The sequence below is a fragment of the Bombina bombina genome, chromosome 11 (genome assembly GCF_027579735.1).
Source record: "Bombina bombina isolate aBomBom1 chromosome 11, aBomBom1.pri, whole genome shotgun sequence".
Taxonomy (NCBI): Eukaryota; Metazoa; Chordata; class Amphibia; order Anura; family Bombinatoridae; genus Bombina; species Bombina bombina.
In genome coordinates this window covers 54,897,697-54,921,373 of record NC_069509.1, presented here as the reverse complement: position 1 = coordinate 54,921,373, position 23,677 = coordinate 54,897,697, and the positions used below count along the sequence as shown (strand labels likewise).

Here is a 23,677-nt window from a genome sequence, read left to right as displayed (position 1 = left end):
CAAAGACACCCCAGCCAAAGGCTTAAATATCCCTCCCACTTCCCCTATCCCCCCAGTCATTCGGCCGAGGGAACGAGGAAAGTAGGATAAACATCAAGGTATAAAGGTGCCAGAAGAAAAACAAAAAGGGAGCCACCCAAACAAAGAATAATTTCCTGCAAGGAAAGAAAGGAATTTATCTGGTAAGCATAAATTTCGTTTTCTTCCCATATTGCAGGGTGAGTCCACAACTTCATTCCTTACTGTTGGGAAAACAATACCCAAGCTCCAGAGAACACTGAAGGAATAACGGGAGGGAACAAAAAAGAGGCGGACCCTAATCTGAGGGCACCACAGCCTGCAAAACCTTTCTCCCGAAAGCCGAAGCAAACACATCAAACTTGTAACATTTAGAGTATGTAAGGAGGACCAGGTAGCTTCTACCTTACAAATCTGATCCATTGAGGCTTCGTTCTTAAAAGCCCAGGAAGAAGCCGTAATCCTCTCAGGAGGCGGTTGTCTCGCCGTCTCATAAGCTAGGTGGATGACACTTCTCAACCAGAAAGACAGGGAAGACGTAGTGGCCTTCTGACCCCTACGCTTACCCGCATAGATGACAAACAAAGATGAAGATTGTCTGAACTCCTTAGTAGCCTGAAGGTAGAACTTCAAGGCACAAACTACATCTAGATTGTGAAGCAAACGTTCCTTCGTCGAAGAAGGATTAGGACACAAGGAAGGAACAACAATCTCTTGATTAATGTTGCAATCTTACACCACCTTAGGAAGGAAACCTAACTTAGTATGTAAAACCGCATTATCGGCATGAAAAACAAGGTAAGAGGGTTCACATTGCAAGGCAGAAATCTTGGAGACTCTGCGAGCAGAGGAAATAGCCCATAGAAACAAATACTTTTAAAATAACAGTTTAATGTCAACATTGTGCATGGGCTCAAACTGAGCCTACTGCAACACACGAAGAACAAGATTGAGACTCTATGGCGGAGCCATCTTTCTAAAAACAGGTCAGAGCCTTAACGAAGGACTGCATATCCGGAAGCTCAGCTAATCTCTTGTGCAGCAACACTGACAGGGTCGACATCTGTCCCTTCAGGTAACTAGCAGATAGACCCTTCTCTAGTCCATCCTGGAGAAAAGATAAAATTCTAGCAACTTTAACCTTATGCCAATAAAAACGAAGCTCCTTACACCAGTGCAGGAAAGTCGGCCACACCTTATGGTAGATGCGTCGAGTAACTGGCTTACGAGCTTGAATCAAAGTGTTGCGAAAACTCTCCTGGCTAAGACTAAGCGTTCAATCTCCACAATGTCCTGTTCCTGATGAAGGAAGGGACCCTGTATCAGCAGGTCCCTGCGATAAGGTAACCTCCACGGAGGAGATGAGAACATCCCCACCAAGTCCTTCGCGGCAAGGATGGAGCAATTAGAACCACTGATGCTTGCTTCTGTTTGATGCGGGCCATCACACGAGGGAGAAGAGGCAATGGAGGAAAGAGATATATGAGTCTGAACCTCCATGGAACCACTAGGGCATCTATTAGAACAGCTTGAGGATCCCTCAATCTCGACCTGTACTTGGGTAGTTTGGCATTGAGATGGGAGGCCATGAGGTCTATCTCTGGCATTCCCCATCTGCTGCATATCTCTGCAAAGACCTTGGGGTGGAGAGACCATTCCCCCGGGTGAAAGGATTGCCTGCTGAGGAAGTCCGCTTCCTGGTTGTCCATGCCCGGATTGCTGTGGATCACTGACAGCATACAGGTGTGGGCCTCCGCCCATTCTAGGATTTTAGATACTTCTTTCATCGCTAAGGAACTTCTTTTTCCTCCCTGATGGTTGATGTCGGCTATCGAAGTTATATTGTCTGATTGGAATCTGATAAACTGGGACAAACCCAGAAGGGGCCAAGCCTTCAGAGCATTGAAGATTGTCAGGATTTCCAAGATATTGATCGGAAGAGTGACTCCTCCTGAGTCCACAGCCCCTGTGCCTTCCTGGCACCCCAAACGGCTCCCCAGCCGGATAGACTGGCATCCGTAGTCACAATCTACCAGGACAGTCTCAAGAAGCACGTGCCTCGGGACAGGTGATCTTGACAGAGCCACCAAAAGAGGGAGTCTCTCGACAGGCTGTCCAGAACTATCTGTTGTGACAGATCGGAATGGTCGCCGTTCCATTGTCTCAGCATGCATAGCTGTAAAGGTCTGAGATGAAATCTGGAAAAGGGAATAATGTCCATACAAGACACCATGAGTCCAATCACCTCCATACACTGGGCCAACGAAGGTCTCAAGGAGGCCTGGAGGGCAAGACATGCTGTTGTTAGCTTGAAACGTCTCTGATCTATTAGAAAGATCTTCATGGACACCGAATCTATAACTGTGCCCAGGAAATTCACTTTGGTATTTGGAGTAAGCAAACTCTTTTCCAAGTTTATCTTCCATCCATGTGACCGAAAAAGACTTAGAAGAAAGTCTAAGTGATCCATTGCTAGACGAAAAGATGGTGCCTGTACCAAGTTATCGTCTAGGTAAGGAGCTACTGCTATAGTTCAGGTTTTGGCAACCGCTAGAAGAGCCCCCAGAACCTTCGTAAATATCCTTGGAGCAGAAGTGTTGATCCAGAAAGGCGAATCTCAGGAACTGGAAATGTTCCCTGTGGATTGGAATGTGAAGGTATGCATCCTTCAGATCTATGGTAGTCATAAACTGTCCTTCCAGAACCAGGGGAAGAATTGATCTTATAGTCTCCATCTTGAAGGAGGGGACTCTTAGAAATTTGTTTAGGCACTTCAAGTCCATAATTGGACGAAAAGTTCCCTCCTTTTTGGGAACCATGAAGAGGTTTGAATAGAAACCCAGGATAGGTAAATAGGAGCGCTAGCAAGTCGCTCTCAGGCAGTGACACCCCCAGCGCCTTATTCCGCATCTTCACTGAGCGACTTGCTCAGGAGAAGACGCCCATGGGGGGAGTTTAATGGCATAGTCCGTGAGGTGATCTCTAACATTGGCAAGTTAAAGGATTTTCTCCTGGAGCACAGAAAGAACTACATCAATGCCTGCAGCCATGTAGAATCAGAGTATTCTCGTATGACAGACACAGAACGAGACCAAATAGATCAAGATACACATATATACATGAGAACCTGCGCAGAGGCAATTCAACAGCTCAGAACAGAAGCGTGCAAAGATATACTGTCTGTGCAAGTAAAGGAACACAGAAACGCCATTTTGGATTTCATCAAAGACTATTTAAAAAGAGTATGTAAGCTGTACTCAGAGCAGCGCGCCATCAGAGTGAAACGTGTGGTGGATAAAAAACGTTTGTCCAAGTTAAAGCCAGAACAAATTCACAAATCAAACTCAGCACAATTTGGGGACAAAATAATCCATCTTAGTAAAGACTCTAAAAAGTAAGCAAAACCTCTTGGTGAAGAAAATATTGGTACCCTTACACAGATCGTCACAGATCTTTTTTTAAACTCATATCCCCACATTTACTTCATCCACCATCCAGGATTGTTGCGAAACTCCCAGGATATCACCGAAATAGAACTATATCCACACCATATTATCCAACTACAAGGATACTTTTTCGATAGATTTTTTATGCCTTTTTCTTTTTGATTTTTTTTTTTTTTTCACTTTAACATGTACACATAATTTTTTTCACTGATCCCCAGGAGATTAAGGACACTCACTCAAGGACTTAAACACGGATATTTAGCTATATCCTTTTTTCTGTTTTTTATATGTGATAACATTTACTACCAATATCATTAGCCAGGCAAGCTGTTTTTAGTCCTTGGCTTTCACATTGTTCATTGACTTTATTGTTCATGATTTGATTTTATTGTTCATTATTCACAGCTCATTGTTTTTATATCCTATCAGAACTCTGCTATTTTTAAAGTTTCAATAAATTTGTTAACTTTCACTATTTTGGTATTTATCACTCTGTAATAAAACTGTAACAAATTATCCCTGACTGCATACTTTAGCCTTTGGCGCTCCTATTTACCTATCCTCTGTTGTACATAATTTTGAGATCTTGTTAGGAGATCCACTAATAGTGAGCTTGTTTGCTATACCAGGCGCAGTCTACTACATTATTCTTGAATAGAAACCCAGACCTCTTTCTGACGCAGGTACCAGGGCTATTACTCCAAAGAAGCATAGATCCCTTACACAATCTAACAAGGCTGTCCTCTTCTCTGATCTTGTAGACAGTCTGGAGAGTATGAATCTGCCCCTGGGCGGATGAGATTTGAATCCTATCCAGTATCCCTGAGACACGACCTCCAGAACCCAAGGATCCCAAACATCCTGAAACCAAGCATCTGAGAAAAGCATCAATCTGCCCCCTATTTCGATCCAATCTCGGGACGGGGGCCGCCCTTAAAGGGACAGTCAACACCAGAATTTTTGTTGTTTAAAAAGAATCCCTTTATTACTCATTCCCCAGTTTTTCATAACCAAAACTGTTATAGAAATACACTGTTTATCTCTGTGATTATCTTGTATCTAAGCCTCTGCAAACTGCCCCCTTGTTTCAGTTGTTTTGACAGACTTGCATTTTACCCAATCAGTGCTCACTCGGCATGAGCTCAATGTTATCTATATGAAACACATGAACTAATGCCCTCTAGTGGTCAAAATGCATTCAGATTAGAGGCAGTCTTCAAGGTCTAAGAAAATAGCATATGAACCTCCTAGGTTTTGCTTTCAACCAAGAATACCAAGGGAACAAAGCAAAATAGGTGATAAAAGTAAATTGGAAATTTGTTTAAAATGTAATTCCCTATTTAAATCATGAAAGTTTTTTTTGGACTTCACTGTCCCTTTAATAGCGATTTGTTATCGGCAGGCTTCTTTATCTGCTTGGACTTGTTTCAGGACTGAGCAGGCTTCCAAGTGCTCTTGGGCTGCTCGGGTTTGGATGAAGATTGAGATCGTTGGGATTTGTCCAAATGAAAGAAGCAAAAATTAGAGGATTGCCATCCCTTAGGTCTGTTCTTCTTATCCTGAGGTAGGAAGGCACCCTTCCCTCCAGTAACCGTAGAGATGATGGAGTCCAGACCTGGTCCAAATAAAATCTTCCCTTTGAAAGGAAGAGAAAGGAGTCTAGATTTAGAAGTTATATCTGCAGACTAAGACTTCAACCATAGAGCACTGCGGGCTAGGAACGCAAAACCTGAAGCCGTAGCATTCAGGAGAATAATCTGCAAATTCGCATCACAGATGAAAGCATTAGCTACTCTTAAAGTTTTAATTATCTCCTGAATATCCTTGAGGGGAGATTACACCTCGATAAGTTCTGACAGCAGGTGGCAGCCCCAGCTACCGCGGCCACTGCTGCCGCCTGTTGAAATAAAAATCCTGTGTGTTGGAACATTCTCCTTAGGAATGTTTCCCACTTCTTATCCATAGGTTCTGCAAAGGAAGAGCTATCCTCAAGAGAGATAGTAGTACACTTAGCTAGCGTAGAAATGGCGCCATCCACCTAAGGGATGGAACCCTACAGTTCTAATTGAGAGTCAGGGACCAGGAACAATTTTTTAAAAGTAGCTGAGGGAGAAAATGATGTTCCAATTCTTTCCCATTCATTACTAATAATGTTCACCATACGAAATGGGACCGGAAAAGTTTGTGGGATCTTCCTAAACCTTACTAACTTAGGGATCTTAGGTTCCTCAGGTAGCTTAGCCTCTGGAACTTCTGGGGTAGACAGGACCTCCTTCAGTAAAATACGCAGATGTTCAATTTTAAATCTAAAAAAGGGTTCCTCTGCTGGAGGAGATTTAGTAATAGAAGTCTCTGACTCCGAAAGTGTACCGTCTGATGTCACAGAGATTAACACATCCTCGGATAACTGGGACATACAAGCTAGATCCGATAGGTAATTAGATTCATCTAAAACAGGAGAACTGTGTTTAACCTTTCTCTTACGTTTTCCAGAGAAAGGTAGGGCACTCAGGGCCGCTGTAAAGTCCGCAGGAAAAAGGCCCCCTCCAGACGGAGAAATAGCTGTGCGTTGGGGAACTGCATGTGAAGCGGTTAGGGTAGAAAGGGTAGTAATCTCTCGGTTCACATAATCCTTAGAGGTTGATGGCTCAGAGGGACTAACAGCGCTAGGGTTAATAGCAGATTTAGTTCACTTCTTAGACTTTAAAACAGTACCCAGGCAAATGGAACAAAATTGAGCAGACGGGCAAACCACAGCCTCCTCACAATATAAGCAGGTATTATTAAGCACTACAGAAGGAGTGGAACCTTCTAACATATTATCAGGGTCCTCCATAGTAGGTATGTAATCCCACAGTAGAAAGAGAAAAAATGATACAAAAATAAACGTTTTAAAAATAGAAAGGCGCCTTTACAAAACCAATAGCAGGGGCACTCACCACCTCCTAGACCAAGGCAAGTTGTGAAGAAACACTCCTCAGGAGTGCTGTCTGCAGCAGGATCGTAAGGAAGTTAATGAAGCCGCACCCAGTCACATGGTGCGCAAGGCAGGACCTCCCCTGCTATGAAAAAGTGCGCGAAGTTGCTGCGCAACTCACAAAAGTGAAACCTGCCTGTTCCAGCCAAAAGTACACAGTCTAAATGAGCCCTGAAAACGTTCTTCACAAATGTTAAAGCAGTATATAAACTCCCCAAACCGTTCCCAATAAACTCCCACTGAGGAGATATTAACCCTCAATCCTACTGAATTATAGAGTCACACTGTGACCCTATATAAGGCGACCCTGCAATATAAAAATAACACAGACTTACCCTCCAGGATCCATGCTGTGGAACAGATTTAGCCTCTCAAGTGTGACAGCCTTGTAGCGATGCTCTGACAGGGACCTGAGTGTGGAAAAGCAAGCAGTGTAACTCGTTAACACTGATTGCTCAGGAGTTGTTAGACAGTCTGGATGGCTCTGCAGAAAAACTTTCCCTGGATCTCCAGACTCTAACTTTTCATCAATACTCTCACTGAGAGGTTTATATGATTACTTAAAACTGCAGTCCTCTCTTGAAGGGAACATACCCATTAAAAGGGTCAGTCTACACCAGACTTTGTATTGTTTAAAAAGATAGATAATCCCTTTATTATCCATTCCCCAGCACAGTTATATTAATATATGTTTTACCTCTGTGATTACCTTATATCTTAGCCTCTGCAGACTGCCCTCTTAACAGTGCTTTTGACAGACATGCAATTTAGCCTAACAGTGCAGACTCCTAAATAACTCCACGTGAGTGACCGCAATGTTATCTATATGACACACATTAGTACTGTCTAACTGTGAAAAACTTTCAAAATGCTCTAAGCTAAGAGGCGGTTTTCAATGGCTTAGAAATCAGTTTGAGCCTACCTAGGTTTAGCTATTCAAAAATACCACCAAGGGAACAAAGCAAATGTAATGATAAAAGTAAATTGGAAAGATGTTTAAAATGACATGCCCTATCTGAATCATGGAAGTTCCGACTCTTCTTACATTTCTCTGCCACCCTCCTCTAGTGACAAAAGGCAAAGAATGACTGGGGGATAGGGGAAGTGGGAGCGATATTTAAGCCTTTGGCTGGGGTGTCTTTGCTGCCTCCTGGTGGCCAGGTGTTGTATTTCCCAATAGTAAAGCATGAAGTCGTTGACTCTCCCTGCCTTATGGAACTAAATGTATAGCCTATCTGAATCATAAAAAAATAAAAGTGGGTTTAGTGTCCCTTTAAAATTCAAAATCAATTAATCTGATGGTAACAGAACAACCTGGATTCCTTATTATTAGAATAGATTAGAGAGTAACATTAAAATGCTCTATTTATGCAAAGATGATTAAGCACTAGCTAGCTGCCATGACATTTTTTATAACTCACTGAAGGCTCAGATTATGATTACCATTTTTTAGCAATAAAGTATTTTTTAATTAGGGTATGTACACAATAGACTACAGTATAGTGTAAATATAACTTTTATATGCACTGGGGAAGAAAAAAATAGTGTGACTCACTTTATTGCTATATTCGCTTTATTGTGGTGGTCTGTAACCAAACCCGCAATATCTCAGAGGTACGCCTGTATAACACTTGACGCAGACAGCTAGTTTATTTTGCAAATGGTAAATTAATAATCACAGCAGGGATGTCGCACTCTACCTTCTATCTTAAGGCGTTCAGCAATTCCTCGAATATTATTGAATCTCTTCAGAGTGTCAGGGAAAACTTTAGCCAACGTCTCAAACTCAATATCATTATAGCGCAACAACTCCAGAGCACTGCAAGTGGGATAAAAAGCACTCAGATTAGAACTCTTTAAAATCCCCCACCCTAACCAACAGAGAAGGGGTTAACAACACGAATAAAAGGGACATCAACTCCAAATTTGTTATTGTTTAAAAAGATAGACAATCCCTTTATTACCCATTCCCCAGTTTTGCATAACAACACTGTTATATTAATAAACTTTTTACCTCTGTGATGACATATTATGCACTAGATTTTCCCTTTAAGCATTGCAATTGCAAAATTAATGAAACCAAGAGTTAGGGTGGTAATCAAGACAGAGTACCACTCATGATGTACAGGCTGCAGCCTTGGGGAAATCTTTGGGTAAGAATTTACCATCCAGTTGGAGCTATAGTGACAGGATGATATGTTGCCAAACCAACAGATATACTATTTACCAACTATTCTCTTCGGCCTGTGTTACTCCTTCTCCAATGCTTTTAATTGAAATAATTTTTATTGGTTTTCATTATCAACATTTCAAATTATTAAAAGATATACAAAAAAGGCAAACATAAAAAAAAATTGACAAGAGGTAACCACAAAATATATGAACATGTCGATGAGACAAATATTAATAAATCTCTGTATCTCTATCAACCATGTAACCTCTTTCTAAAATAGGCCTATTAAATCACCCACTTCCTGTTCACCTATAACATATCCAGAATGAGAATCTCCCTCCCTCGTTAATACTACAACTCAGGAGATTGAACGATGTTAAGTAGTAGAGATTGAAGCTTTCTCCATGACTCTCTTAACCTAGATACAGATTTCAGTTCCCTCCTTCATCTTATATATATATAAACTATTAAACATCAGTAATTATGAACCATAACCCTCCCTCCCCCCTCCCCCACCAGGTGTTTCCATAAGTGTTATCTAACAACAGATGTATTTAACGGCTTCTTATTCTGCAAGTTACTATTTAGGATATCTGTGCCTAGGTTCATAAATATCGAGTGTTTAATGGAACCCGCCCCTCCTCCTCAGCTATCCTGTCTAAAACACCTACTCAACTTCCTCTCCAGCAAATCCTATTCATCTATCCTCTCTCAGTATCCAGTGGAACCACACCTTTTGAAATTGCTCAGTAGATCCTTGTGACCATGCTGCTAGTTCTGACATTGTGTATGTATCTTTAATTTTGTCAATGATGTAGGCACCCCCTCCTTCCAATGTCTGGCTATACATATTCTCAGGCATGTACAAAGGGTTTTAATAAATGTATGAACAGCAGAGCTAAATGGTCTCACCCTATCATTCAGTAGCGCCTGGGAGATCGGAGTAATGTGTTCATTTAGTGTGTTGCTGAGGAGCTCCGAGAGTGCTGTCCATAATGGTCTTACCTTTGGGCAATCCCACCACATATGTCTGTACGTCCCCCTCTCCTTATATCCCCTATAACAGGCCCCCAACATTTGTGTGGTGAAGTGTGCTGTCCTCTCAGGTGTAAGGTACCACCGAAAAGAAACCCTAATGCAATTCTCCCTCATATCTGCACTTAGTATTCCTTTACTAGACTCTAAAAGAATTTCTTCCCATTTCCTCTTCTCATGTAATCTCCCCTATGTTCCTCTCCCATCTCTCCATCAGAGGAGATTTGGAGGTATATTTTGCTCCTTGGATCAATATATACAGCTGAGAAATCACGTTTCCCTCTGGATGGTGTCCTGCAGATCCTTTCTAGGGTAGTAAGAGGTTGTTCTGGCCTATTTGCTATGTATTTTGTGATTACTGACGTTATTTGCAAATAAAGGAACCATTGTAGTTTATATGGCTGGATTTTGTCGTTTATCTGATTAAAGGTTAGTATTTTATTTTTGTCTAAGAAATCCGCTACTCTATATAATCCTTTGTTCTCCCATTTTCCAACTGTCTGTCTAAGTTCTGGAGGTAGTAAGAATTTCAATTCTCCAATGCTTTTAAAGGGACAGTCAACACCAGAATATTTATTGTTTTAAAAGATAGATAATCCCTTTATTACCCATTCCCTAGTTTTGCATAATCAACACTGTTATATTAATACACTTTTTACCTCTGTGATTACCTTGTATCTAAGCCTCTGCAAACTGCCCCTTATTTCAGTTCTTTTGACAGACTTGCATTTTAGACAATCAGTACTGGCTCCTAGGAACTCCACGTGCGTGAGCACAGTGTTATCTAAATGAAACACACGAACTAACACCCTCTAGTGGTGAAAAACTGTCAAAATGCCCTGAGATGAGAGGCAGCCTTCAAGGGCTTAGAAATTAGCATATGAACCTCCTAGGTTTAGCTTTCAACTAAGAATACCAATAGAACAAAGCAAAATTAGTGATAGATGTAAATTAGAAAATTGTTTAAAATGACATGCCCTATCTGAATAATGAAAGTTTGTTTTGGACTAGACTGTCCCTTTAACAATGTTTTACATTGTACAAAAATAGCTGCCATCTAGTGTTTAAAAGGTGTATAACATTGTTAAAAGCATTGTTGCAAAACTACGATAAAGTGCTAAAAACACCTGTACGCTTCTAAGCCTGCCTAGCTATGCTCTTCATCAAAGTACACCAAGAGAACAGAGTACATTTAATCATAGAAGTCAGTTGGATTTTTTTTATTATTTAAAAATGTTATGTTTAATCTAAATCATAAATAAAAAAAATATGTTTTCTGTCCTTTTAAGATATCATATTTGTAAGTGTAATATATTGTCCACAATAGGGTTAAAGTACCTCAAAGAGGAGGTTTTGGTGCTGCTAATAGGGGAGCTAGGAATTACTTGCTGCCATCTGGTGCATGAGAACTGCAGAGAACGAAGCGCAGACAGCCCCTCTTTCAGAGTGTTTATGGTAGACAGAGTTTGTTCATAACGTTCCTTATACACGCAGCCTGCTTCCTCGTACCCTGAGAGAGGCAGAAAGACAAAGTGTATAGATGCAACCAATAAACTAAATACAGAACAGACATGACAGTGATGGTACAACTGCTAAATACCTAGAGAAAAGAGTGAGAGATGGGAATATAAGTCAAACATTAGCCCTTAAGTTTCCTTTTCAGAGAAAGTGCTCACGAGAATGTCCCTTAAAGGGACATTAAACTGTAGTTTAAAGCCCCTAAGAATACACATTATAGTGTTCTCCACAGAACCTATTTAATGGGCATACCAACCGGCTGAATTTATTGACCACCCAATTTTCAATGGTTGTTGCACAAATTATATTTAAATTGATTTATGTTAAATTGTGCAATTAATATGTGCTTTGGATAGCTTATGTAACATTTGTAATATTATAACATTTGCTGTTACTTATAAAGTATTACAGCTACTGAATAATGCAACCTGGCTGACAAGATGTTCTGTGGAGAACACTGCATTACTTTAACAAGTTTGTGAATTAAAGCACAAAACATTATTGAGACTTCAAAAACATCAGTTCTGTAAATTACTCTGTTAGGAAATGTTTTCTCTCTGGAACTGGCTAACTGAGTGAAGGAGTAGTTTCACAGTGCACTTGATTTTGTCTCGTGCACTAGCATTAGTCAACACAGTCATGTGTTCACTTAAAGGGACATGAAACCCAATTTTTTTCATTCACGATTCAGATAGAGAATACAATTTTAAACAACTTTCCAATTTACTTCTATAATTTAATTTGCTTTCTTCTCTCTTTATCCTTTGCTGAAAGGTTTATCAGGGCAAGCTCAGAAGCAGTAGGTTCTAGCTGTTGATTGGTGGCTGCATATATATATATTGATTGTGATTGGCTCACCAATGTGTTCAGTTAGAAACCATTAGTTAATTGCTGCTACTTCAACAAATTATACCAATAGAATTAAACAAATGAGATAATAGAAGTAAATTAGAAAGTTGTCTAAAATTGTATTCTCTATCTGAATCATGAAAGAAAAAATTTGGGTTTCATGTCCCTTTAAGGTAGGTATGTGTACTGTAAGATACCGTTGGATTTATTGGCAATGACTTGTTATACCAACTGTATCAAATGTATAGGGAATGCTTTTGAATAGCTGTTTTGCTTTTTAAAACTACCACCCATTGCATTTAAAGGTACAGTAAAGGTTCAGAATAATGTTAAATAATTCTGCACACATTATTTAAGCGGTAACTTAGAAAATGTAAAAGTATTTTCAGAATTTTGAGTGAACGTTGGACTCCGCTCCAGGATCTACTGAGCGGGTCTTGAATATCCAAAGCGCTTCACGGTCGCGCTATTGGAATAAATGTAGCTCGCTCCCGCTACTAGACCAGAGCGGGAGAGAGCTACATTTATTCTAATAGCGCGACCGGGCGTTCTGTGACTAACCAGCAAGCCTGTGAATCGCTTTGGATATTCAAGACCCGCTCAGTAGATCCTGGAGCGGAGTCCAACGTTCACTGAAAATTCTGAAAATAGAACATGTCCATTTAAGTGGACTGAGCCTGTAAGAATATCAGGCCTGCTTACCTTAGATCTCTCAATACAAAGGCCGATACTTCTGTACTGAAATTTTCATTATGGATGGGGGGGGGGGGGGGGGGGGGGGAGTTTAAATGAGCAAGAAATAGTTATTTAAATTGCAATAATAAAACTATAGGAGAAATTTCCACTCAGTGCAATACTACGCACCTGGTATAACAAGACACTGTGAACATGTTAATGGGAAATAGTTACAGTATAGTGTCCTTTAAAGGTGAATTATCAAGGTTAGTACCTACTAAAATTAATTGCAATAGTGGTGAGAATACCTGGTGGTTTAAATGTATATATTGTTTGACAGTTAGACAGAAATCATTAATTTGCTTGCAGAATAACATGCAAACAATGACTGTCTTTCAGTACCAGTGGACTGAGAGCCTATAAGAATGCGAATGTGTCATATAAATATAAGTATATGAATGTGTATATAAAATATGTATTGATATTTAGCTGTAGACTAAATGTATTTAATACATTTTACTAAGCAGAATCAGTTCTAGATCATCTTAAAGGGACATTAAACACTAAATAAATGCTAGGTAGAATGATGTATTCAAAGAAAAGATTAGTCTGAGAATAACAGGTAGATGGATTTTTTAAAGTTTCATTAGCTGTTTAAATAGTGACTAAATAAGTGTAAAGTTTTAGGGGCATATTTATTAAGGTCCGTATGCTCCATAACTTGTCCGCTGCGCCATAACTTGTCCGCCTGCTCTGAGGCTGCGGACAGAAATCAACCCGAGCAAATACGATCGGGTTGATTGGCTCCCCTCTGCTAGTGGCCAATTGGCCGTGAATCTGCAGGGAGCGGCATTGCACAAGCACTTTACAAGAACTGCTGGTGCAATGATAAATGCTGACTGCGTATGCTGTTGGCATTTATCGATGTACAGCGGACATGATACGCTACATTGTATCATGTCCGCTCGCACTATAATAAATATACCCCTTAGTGTCTATAAAACACTGGGAGCTGCCATGTTGTAACTTAGGTTACCTTCTTTGCTGTGGCCAATTACAAACAGTTATAAATAGATCACTAGAGTGTGCAGCCAATGGCTGTGTGGAATATAACAGTGTTCTGCACTTTCATTTTTTAAACTTTCAGTTTTTAAATATATATATATGAATTATCATTTTATATTAGCATCTCAAAGTGTTTAATGTCCTGTTAAGGGCACAGAATATGGGAGGACTCCCTCCCTCTCTTACACCTACTGATCATGTGTAAAACCACAAATCACATTGATACCACATGCACGTGGAAAGAGTTGTCCTTTTGTTTTGCGGCGGGTATGGAAATCAGTGAAATAAAAAGCATACTATACTAATTTGGCAAAGCTGCATTATTTTTTTTAAAAACAATGTAGTTAAATACAGTTTCTAATTTATATTTAGTATCCCTTTAAGTTGCTGCAGTAACTCACCTCTCAGCGTTAATCTGGCATCTGCATTGTCCGGCCTCAGCGACATGCGGAACTCTGCACGGCTGGTGAACATGCGATAGGGCTCTGATGTGCCTTGTGTGGTGAGATCATCGATCAGAACGCCGATGTAACCTTCTGTACGACTTACAGAGAAGGCAGGGTGACCTTTCACACGCAGGGCAGCATTTATCCCAGCAATAATTCCCTGTGTTAAAAAGATAGATATTCTACACCTAAATCCGGCTTGGCGCCTCATTGTGCTTTTCACAAAGAGAACAAAGCTAAATTGATTATAGAACTTAACTAGAACGTTGTTTAAAGGGACAGTAAACACCTTGTAATTACAAGACATTACTGTTGTGTTGCTATAGAATAACACATCAGACAAGTCTTAACGTTTTTTTATACAAATTAACATCCTTTTTACTGAAATTTGTTTTTAATAGCCAAATTCCACTCACCATTTGCCTTATTTGGAGGAGCCAATCTGGGCTTCAGTCTACAGACAACAAGGCTAACCACTGTCATAAAGTTAGTATAAAATTAATTGTTTTGCAGTTGTTATCTGCTGAATCCAATTAGGGACAGATATGTATCAGGGTTAACTTTGAGAAATCGGCAGGTGCATTTCATGTTCGGAGTATCAGAAATTGCTCAATTTTCAGAGCAAAATTACACGAAAAGGGAGCAAAATAAATAATGCATGAAAATATATTGCAAAATGGTTTCACTACGCATAACATTTTATATACAAATCTCAAGCTCTGGATCATAAAACCTTAATTTGGAGTTTACTTTCCCTTTAAAGGGACACTGAACCCAAATTTTTTCTTTCATGATTCAGAAAGAGCATCAAGTTTTAAGCAACCTTCTAATTTACTCCTATTATCAATTTTTATTCGTTTTTCTTGCTATCTTTATTTTAAAAGCAGGAATGTAAATCTTAGCATCCAGCCCATTTTAGGTTCAGCACCATGGATAGCGCTTGCTTATTGGAGGATTACATTTACCCACCAATAAGCAAGCATAACCCAGGTTCTCAACCAAAAATGGGCCAGCTCCTATGCATCACATTCCTGCTTTTTAAATAAAGAAAGCTAGAGAACAAAGAAAAATTGATAATAGGAGTAAATTAGAAAGTTGCTTAAAATTGCATGTTCTATCTGAATCATGAAAGAAACAAAATTGGGTTTAGTGTCCCTTTAAGCCACCACTTGCAGAAAATCTGACACAAAAAAAAGTTATAAACTGGGACGCCCCCTCCTCTACCACTAGATTTACCAATTAGGTAAGCAGTGGTAATGGGCATAAGAGAAGAAGAAAGACCAACGAAAAGCAGCAACAAACTATCTGCCATCACATCATATAAAAGTGTGTGGCAAATATCCTTCTAGTAAAGCGCAGTATTGTGCATTGCAAAGGTAAATTTTGTGTCTCTTTAATGTGCTCCACCTTATCTGTCAATGTAGGGAGCTTTTACTTTTTGTTTTCTGCTGACGGAGCATTTAAAGTATTGGTTCTAAACCGTCTGATGACAAAACATACAGGTCTGCACATGCAGTAACAAGGTTAAAGTGATTTTCAAGCCATTGGTTTTCTCTGTTGCCATTAAGAAAGGATGAAGTTGCAGGGATTTCCTTTTTAGGAAAACTGCGTCTGGGGAGAGTCTGCTGTTTCGCAATAGATGTGTCATGTAAGATGCAGCTGATCACCAAAAATACGGCAACATCCTGCAGAAGTAAAGGGATATTAAACCCAATTTTTTTCTTTCATGATTCAGATCGAACTTTCTAATTTACTCCTATTAGCAATTTTTCTTCATTCTCTTGGTATCTTTATTTAAAAAGCAGGAATGTAAGCTAAATTTTGCCACCAATGTCTGGCTCCTAAGCTTACATTCCTGTTTTTCAAATAAATATACCAAGAGAACAAAGAAAAATTGATAATAGGAGTAACTTAGAAAGTTGCCTAAAATTGCTGCTCTACCTGAATCATTAAAGAAAAAAGTTGGGTTTCATATCCCTTTAAATTGCTATTTACCCATAGGGGGCTCTAAAAGAGCCCCTATGTCCCCAGTGTTTGTAGTAGAGTGACAAGCGATCTCTCATTTGAAAGGGAAGAATTACTTCTTCCAAATAAGGGGTGTCACAAGTTCCCCTAGGATAACGCTGATTCCCTTTAAAAATGGTGATCACCTGCCCCATTAGCAGTGTAGGGGGGCTATTGCTGAGCCCCCATCTACCCTTCTGATTTAATTAGAGGGGTATGAGACCCCATGTGAAAGGAGTTATACTTTTAAATGAGGAGTCACACCACCCTCTTATTATCAGATGATCACTATGGTAATAGTGATCACCAAGTACCACCAGTGCAGTGTTTGAGGAGGGGGCACTTGTAGTGCCTCAATTCCCTTCTCAAAAACACAGAGGGGTATGAGACCCTAGTCCATAAAGACAGAAACCCCCTCTTTTTAATATAAAGTCTCACACCCCTGTCATTATTGAATTAACAGTATGGGAGCAGTGGTTCCAAAGGAGACTCTATCCGTTAAAGGGACATTAAACACTTTGAGGTGGTAATATAAAATGATAAATTGTATATATAAACATATCTGTAATATACTTGCATTATTTATTTTGTCCCCTTTTACTGTAATTCCATTTTGGAATTGAGAGCTTTTCAGTTCCTGATAGTGATTGAAGTGCAGAACACAGTTATATTCCACACAGCCATTGGCTGCACACTCGTGTGACTTATTTATAACTGTCCCTAATTGGCCATAGCAGAGAAGGTAACCTAAGTTACAACATACCCCTCAAATTAAAAAGGAAGTTACCATTTTCAAATGAGGGGCCTCATACCATAAAAGTTGCAATCATTTGTCTACTAGGTGCCTTTTACAGTGTTCTGCGACTTAAAAGGGACCCTAGTACCTCAAAAATAAACATCACAATGGGGCAAGTGACTCCTCGTTTGAAAGAAGAGAAGTTCATCTTTAAAAAGAGGGGTCACACGAACAGGTGACTATCAGCTGATCATCATGACCTCCTGACAGAAGCATATGAAACGACAACAACTGTGACATATTATTGGTAAACAGCAATCCCCATTATTTAAATGAGTCCAGTGTCCATCCAGCTGTTATATTTCACAGCTTTGGTGCTATTTTGGTGGTTCTAAGAATTTTTAATAGGCTTTCATTACCCCACTCACCATAGAATACATTATAAGACCGCACACGTTTGAAAGAGTTTGGTCTTACAAGTCAAATAAGGGGCTTTAAAGGGAAAGTAAACTACAGAATTGTTATTGTTTAAAAAGATAGATAATCCCTTTATTACGCATTTCCCAGATTTGCATAACCAACACTGTTATATTAATATACTTTTTACCTCTGTGATTACCTTGTATCTAAGCCTCTTCTGACAGCCCCCTGATCACATGACTATTTATTTATTATCTATTGACTTGCATTTTAGCCAATTAGTGCAGTGTCATCCATAACCCACAGGCGTGAGCACAATGTTATCTTTATGGCACACATGAACTAGCAGTCTCCTGTTGTGAAAAGCTAATACAAAAGCATGTGATAAGAAGCTGTCTGTAGTAGCTTAGACACAGGCAGAAATTTAGAGGTTTATATGCTATAAAGTATATTAATATAACAATGTTGGTTGTGCAAAGCTGGGGAATGTGTAGTAAAGGCGTTATCTCTCTTTTTAAACAATAACAATTTTGGTGTAGACTGTCCCTTTAAGTAATTGTCATAGTAATAATGATCAACTGGCAGCAATCGCTAGTCTCCTGTAAAAAAAATAAATAAATAAAAATAAATGGGAGACCTGGTGAGTGTAAGGACAGGTGATATTTTGTGAATTTATATATACATTAGTATTCGTTTGCATTAGGATTTTCATTGAAGGCCAATTGTGCATGCTGTTCTTCCTGTAGATTCAAAATTAAAATGAATCTCTTTAATTTAATTTTTTTTTCCCAGACAAAAACATTTGTAACATGTTTAAATAGTGCTCTTAATAGATGTGTTTAAAGTCTTTTTAAAGGGACAGTCTGAGATGCTTAATTATACACAGTAAAACAACTTTCCAATATAATTTTATTCATTTTGCCATCACCCCGTTTTGTTCCTGATTTCATATAGAAACAGAAGCAAGCTGCCAGAAACGAAGTATATCAGTCTGATCCCGCCTAACAAGGTCAGTCCAGCCCCAAAATACCAGGCAATTCTCCTCTGAACAAGAGAAATGGCACCCCCAGACAACCGTTTCTACCTCAATCAAGCCTCGTTGAGGTGTAGCCATATCCCTCTAGTCACATTGGGCAATGAATCTACATCTGGTTTCCCCATCACCCTTAGGGAGACTTCCCCAGGGTCATAATACAAATACATAGAGACAGAGAATCGCTCTACAAGGAACGAGCAACAGCTCAATAGCTTGTTCTATGGCGATTTACCACCTAGGAGAAGCTTTTTTTAGCCCAGTACTGCTTTTCAAAGAGATTTGGCTCTTCCAAATAAGGAAAGTGGTGGTGGCGGTTGACCATTGAAAAACAATCTCTTCTAGTAATGCTCAGACTCTGATGATATGTTAATCTATTGAAAGACTACAGAAACGTTGTAATTACAAGGAGTTTTCTGTCCTTTTAAACAACCTGTCTATGAATCCATTTGCTTCTACAAAAGATTGGAGTCTTTTTCAGTACCTGAGCTGCAGCTTCCTCGTAGCCCGTAGTCCCATTAATCTGTCCTGCCAGGAACAGTTTCTGAACCAACAATGTTTCCAGAGAGGTTCGGAGCTGACGGGGATCCAGAAAATCATACTGTACTCCATAACCTGCAGTACAAATGTATACATATCCTACTTAATAGTCAATAAATAAAACCACAGTAACACTGATGTACTAAACAGAAATCACTCCAGAAACCAAACGATAAAGTTATTTAGAGGAGACCGAAATAAAATGTTTGAATAAGCATGAAAAATACACTTGGGTTTATTATTTCAGATGATTTAAAAGTAGGTAAACAATACAGTAACGCAGCAAGAAATGCTATCAGGATACTTGGCTGTTTATGGAGAGATATTGTCCCACTTCACTGATCATTGCAAGTCGGGGGACACAAAACCCTTTTTTTTTTTCTTTAATGATTCAGATACAAAATACAATGTTAAACAACTTTTAAATGTACTTCTATTATCAATTTAGCTTTATTTTCCTGGTATCCTTTATTGAAGGAGCAGCAATGCACTATTGGGAGCTAGCTGAAAATACCGGTAAGCCAGTGACAAGAGGCAGCCACCAATCAGCAGCTAGCTCTCAGCTCTTGTGCCTACCTAGATATTCTTTTTTCAAATAAGGATACTAAGAGGACGAAGCAAATTAGATAAAAATAAAGTAAATTGGAAAGCTGTTTAAAATTGTATGACCTATCTGAATCATGAAAGATAATTTTTGGCTTTCATGTCCCTTTAAGCTGTAATTTCAGAATTCATTTTTATTTTTATAGAGGGCTTATAAACTGTGTATGTATTTAAACAACAATATAATCCTCATTTTCTAATATATGTATCTCAAAGTACAACAGGAAATCTAATATATTTAATAATTTAATAAAAAGTGGGAGGGAAAAAAGTATATATAATAACAAAAAAAGTCAAACACTAAAACAAAGACTTATTGCTTTATTTTAAAATGGATTAATTAATTTATGAAACACTGCTATTTTATACTATTTTTTTTTTATAGAACAATGTTTCCTGAAATGCCAAATGAAATGAATAAATAAATAAAAAGGTGAATCTACAGAGCCTACAACATGGTCCCAGCTATAATGTACAGACCTGGCCTAAGCATGCGCACTCTCTCCAGTCCCGGGATCTCCTGCAGAAGCCTCACTTGGGCTTCAGCTGGCAGCGTTACCGAGAGACCCTGGGGATAGATGACATCTGAATCAAGGCCCTCCGGTTCCAGCCAGACCTGATGACTCCTGCCTGGGAATCGCAAAATCTTGGATTCGATAGAAGGGCAGTACCTAAAGAACCACATAATCACCACAGTGTACTTAGGATCCTGGTCATTAATATAGTAGATATGTTTTGGTTTTTTGCTAAATAAATACAGACATAAAAAAATGGTTTGGACCAATTATTCTTCACAAAAAATTATTTATTTTGTCCAAAATGCGTTTATGGGATTGTTTGGAATTTAATGTTAACAAAAAACTGTTTGCCCTTGATTTCCTATGGGGAACGTCTTCAGGACAGAGGAACAGCAACTTAAAGGGACATGAAACCCAATTTTTTTCTTTCATGATTTAGAAAGAGCATGCAGTTATAAACAACTTTCTAATTTACTTCTATTATCTAATTTGCTTTATTCTTTTGATATTCTTAGCTGAAAAGTATATCTAGATAGGCTCAGTAGCTACTGATTGGTTGCTGCATATAGATGCCTTGTGTGATTGGCTCTCCCATGTTCAGTGCTCTTTCTTCAACAAAGGATATCTAAAAAATGAAGCAAATTAGATAATAGAAGTAAATTGAAAAGTTGTATAAAATTGTATTCTTTCTCTGAATCATGAAAGAAAAAAATTGGATTTAGTGTCCCTTTAAGTCAAAATTAAAGGGACAGTCTACCATTGAATTGTTATTGTTTTAAAAGATAGTTAATCCCTTTATTACTCATTCCCCAGTTTTGCATAACCAACACAGTAATATTAAAGGGACAGTTTACTCAAAAATGTTCTCCCCTTTAATTTGTTCCCAATGATCCACTTTACCTGCTGGAGTGTATTAAATTGTTAACAAGTAGCTCCTTTACCCTTATATTGGCACCTTTTCTGAAAGTTTGTGGCCGCATGTCCAAGCTATAGATAAGCTTTGTAAACACAGCCAGCAGAAGAAATTATACTCCCAGTGGGATATAGCAGAGATAAGGAAATAAAATGTTGATTTTCCATTGTTCTCTCCAAGTGCTGGTGATTGGTTAATGGACAGATAAGATAAAGAAACATGTATATGTACACAATGTATATGTATATATAGAACTGTATAGGAAGATGAAGGGAACTCTCTGGGTTTGTGAAAATTTGCGTATCAGCAAAAAATTATTTATTCATTGTTCTTAATCACAATGTTGATAAGTCGACGTTTCGGCTTTCGCAGAAGCCTTCATCAAGACAAGTAAAAACTCAAAAACGGAAATTCCCGGTCTTGGTGAGCACGGCTTTTAGCCATTTTTGAGTTTTTACTTGTCTTGATGAAGGCTTCTGAGAAAGCCGAAACGTCGACTTATCAACATTGTGATTAAGAACAATGAATAAATAATTTTTTGCTGATACGCAAATTTTCACAAACCCTGAGAGTGCCCTTCCTCTTCCTATACAGTTCTACATATTGTTTTGAGGAATGCACCCAGGTTCGGAACTACTGACCAAAGTCGGAGTGCTGGAACACCTGCTACTTTCAATTATATATATACACGCACAATCATGAAACAGAAGCACTCTGTATATTGTTTCCTTTCTTTTCTTTAAATGGAGTCTTGAGTGGCCAAGAACAAAAATGAAGCTTACATACTTATTGCTTAAAGGGACAGTCAAGTCCAAAAAAAACTTTCATGTTTCAAATAGGGCATGTAATTTTAAACAACTTTCCGATTTACTTTTATAACTAATTTTGCTTTGTTCTCTTGGTATTCTTAGTTGAAAGCTAAACCTAGGAAGGCTCATATGATAATTTCTAAGCCCTTGAAGGCCGCCTCTTATCACATGATTTTTTATTTGCTTTTCATAACAGAGGGCAGCTAGTTCATGTGAGCCATATAGATAACGTGATCATGCCTGTGGATTGTGGCAGACACTGCACTAACTGGATAAAATGCAAGTCAATAGATAATAAATAAAAAGTCATGTGATCAGGGGGCTGTCAGAAGAGGCCTAGATACAAGGTAATCACAGAGGTAAAAAGTATATTAATATAACAGTGTTGGTTATGCAAAACTGGGGAATGGTAAAAAAAGAAAAAGGGATAATCTCTCTTTTTAAACAACAAAAATTCTGATGTTGACTGTCCCTTTAAATCAGAATCGATCGTCTGACAAGAATATTGTTAAATCATTATTGAACAGTGTAACTTTTAAACTTTCAAAGCTTCTCCCGCCTGCAGAAAATCCTTTCCCGCCTTTGGAGTGACAGTTTTAACCGCATGAATGAGTCAACGAAATGTGTTTTCATAAATTCATTAGTTCAATTTCTGTTAAAGGAAACATTGCATTTATCGCTTTCAGGTGAATGCTACAAATAACGCAAATTTAAAGGAACACTAACGTCAAAATTTCATGATTCAGATACAGCAGCAATTTCTAACAACTTTCCAATTTAATTCCATTAACAAAATGTGCACAGTCTTTTTATATTTACACTGAGTCCCCAGCTCCTACTGAGCATGTGCAAGAATGTACTCGACCGAGGAGATTGAATTTCGCCAGTTTAGAGGTGGCGAATAGCTTAGGAAAGCAGTGGTCTGGTGACCGCTGCTTGATAAATCACGGCGAGCAAGTTCTTGCGAGAACTTGCTGCCGTAGGGGCTTGGTAAATTTAGCCCTTAGTGCTATTGCATTGTCTTTTTATCATGTATTTATTGTTTATGCAAATCTGCTGTATTTACTGGTCCCTTAATTGATCTTTACATTCAGCAGAACCCAAAGTGTTAAGCTTTTTACCTAGGGCCAGCACTGGTCTCCTTCACATGATTGCTCAAATGCAGATTCTGTCTGATTATTTGCTCCACACCAGGTGTTGTATTCGTTAGGTAGCACGGCAGCTGCAGCTCTGGCTGTGAGAAGAAAATAAAGACTCATCGTAATTTACATGAAATGAATGATCATCCTTATTGAAAGCCCTTGAACCTTAACCATCACATTCTTTTGGATCTGACAGCATTAAATCCCTAAATCTGCCCATTGTGTATCAGAAAATGCACCTCTAATTCCAAATGATAAGTGCACAAAATAAATGTTTTATAAGCATTCTAAGCTGTCATTTTGTAGTCCGGAAATAAACCCATGAAAAAGGCTTTTGTGTTCTTTATCTTATCTCCTCTGTTGTGGTTAGTAATAGGACAGATAAAAATGAGGTCCTGCATTGATCAAGCAATCACTGAGTAGCATGTTGCATGTTTGAGGTTCTGGATCCTGCAGGATCATCTCCAGTCTCTCAGGCGGGAACAGGAAAAAGCCACAATATAAGCAAAATAAATAATGAACGTACATTTCTTAAATATATTTAAAGGGACATGAAAGTCAAAATTAAAGTTTCATGATGTAGATAGAGCATGCAATTTCAAGAGACTTTTTTATTTAACTTTTTTTTTTATGAAACTGACTTTGTTCATTTAGTATCATTTGTTGAAAAGCATAATTAGGTAGGCCCAGGAGCAGTAATGCACTACTGGCAGTTAGCTGCTGATTGGTGGCTGCACATATATGCCTCTTGTTATTG

At 38.7% G+C, this 23,677-nt stretch overlaps 1 protein-coding gene across 1 annotated transcript in view; it reads right to left on the bottom strand.

Annotated features, from left to right (window-relative positions):
- The window catches only part of MTO1 (mitochondrial tRNA translation optimization 1), a 43,080-nt gene that overhangs the window by 5,307 nt on the left and 14,096 nt on the right, over positions 1-23,677 (bottom strand). Inside the window, exons 6-11 of the mRNA XM_053694116.1 lie at positions 22,900-23,012; positions 20,019-20,209; positions 18,880-19,010; positions 14,158-14,362; positions 10,988-11,159; positions 8,142-8,260 (exon numbers count right to left, since the gene is read on the bottom strand). Coding sequence (XP_053550091.1) covers positions 8,142-8,260; positions 10,988-11,159; positions 14,158-14,362; positions 18,880-19,010; positions 20,019-20,209; positions 22,900-23,012 — 931 coding nt within the window. The remainder of the gene's footprint in view (positions 1-8,141; positions 8,261-10,987; positions 11,160-14,157; positions 14,363-18,879; positions 19,011-20,018; positions 20,210-22,899; positions 23,013-23,677) is intronic.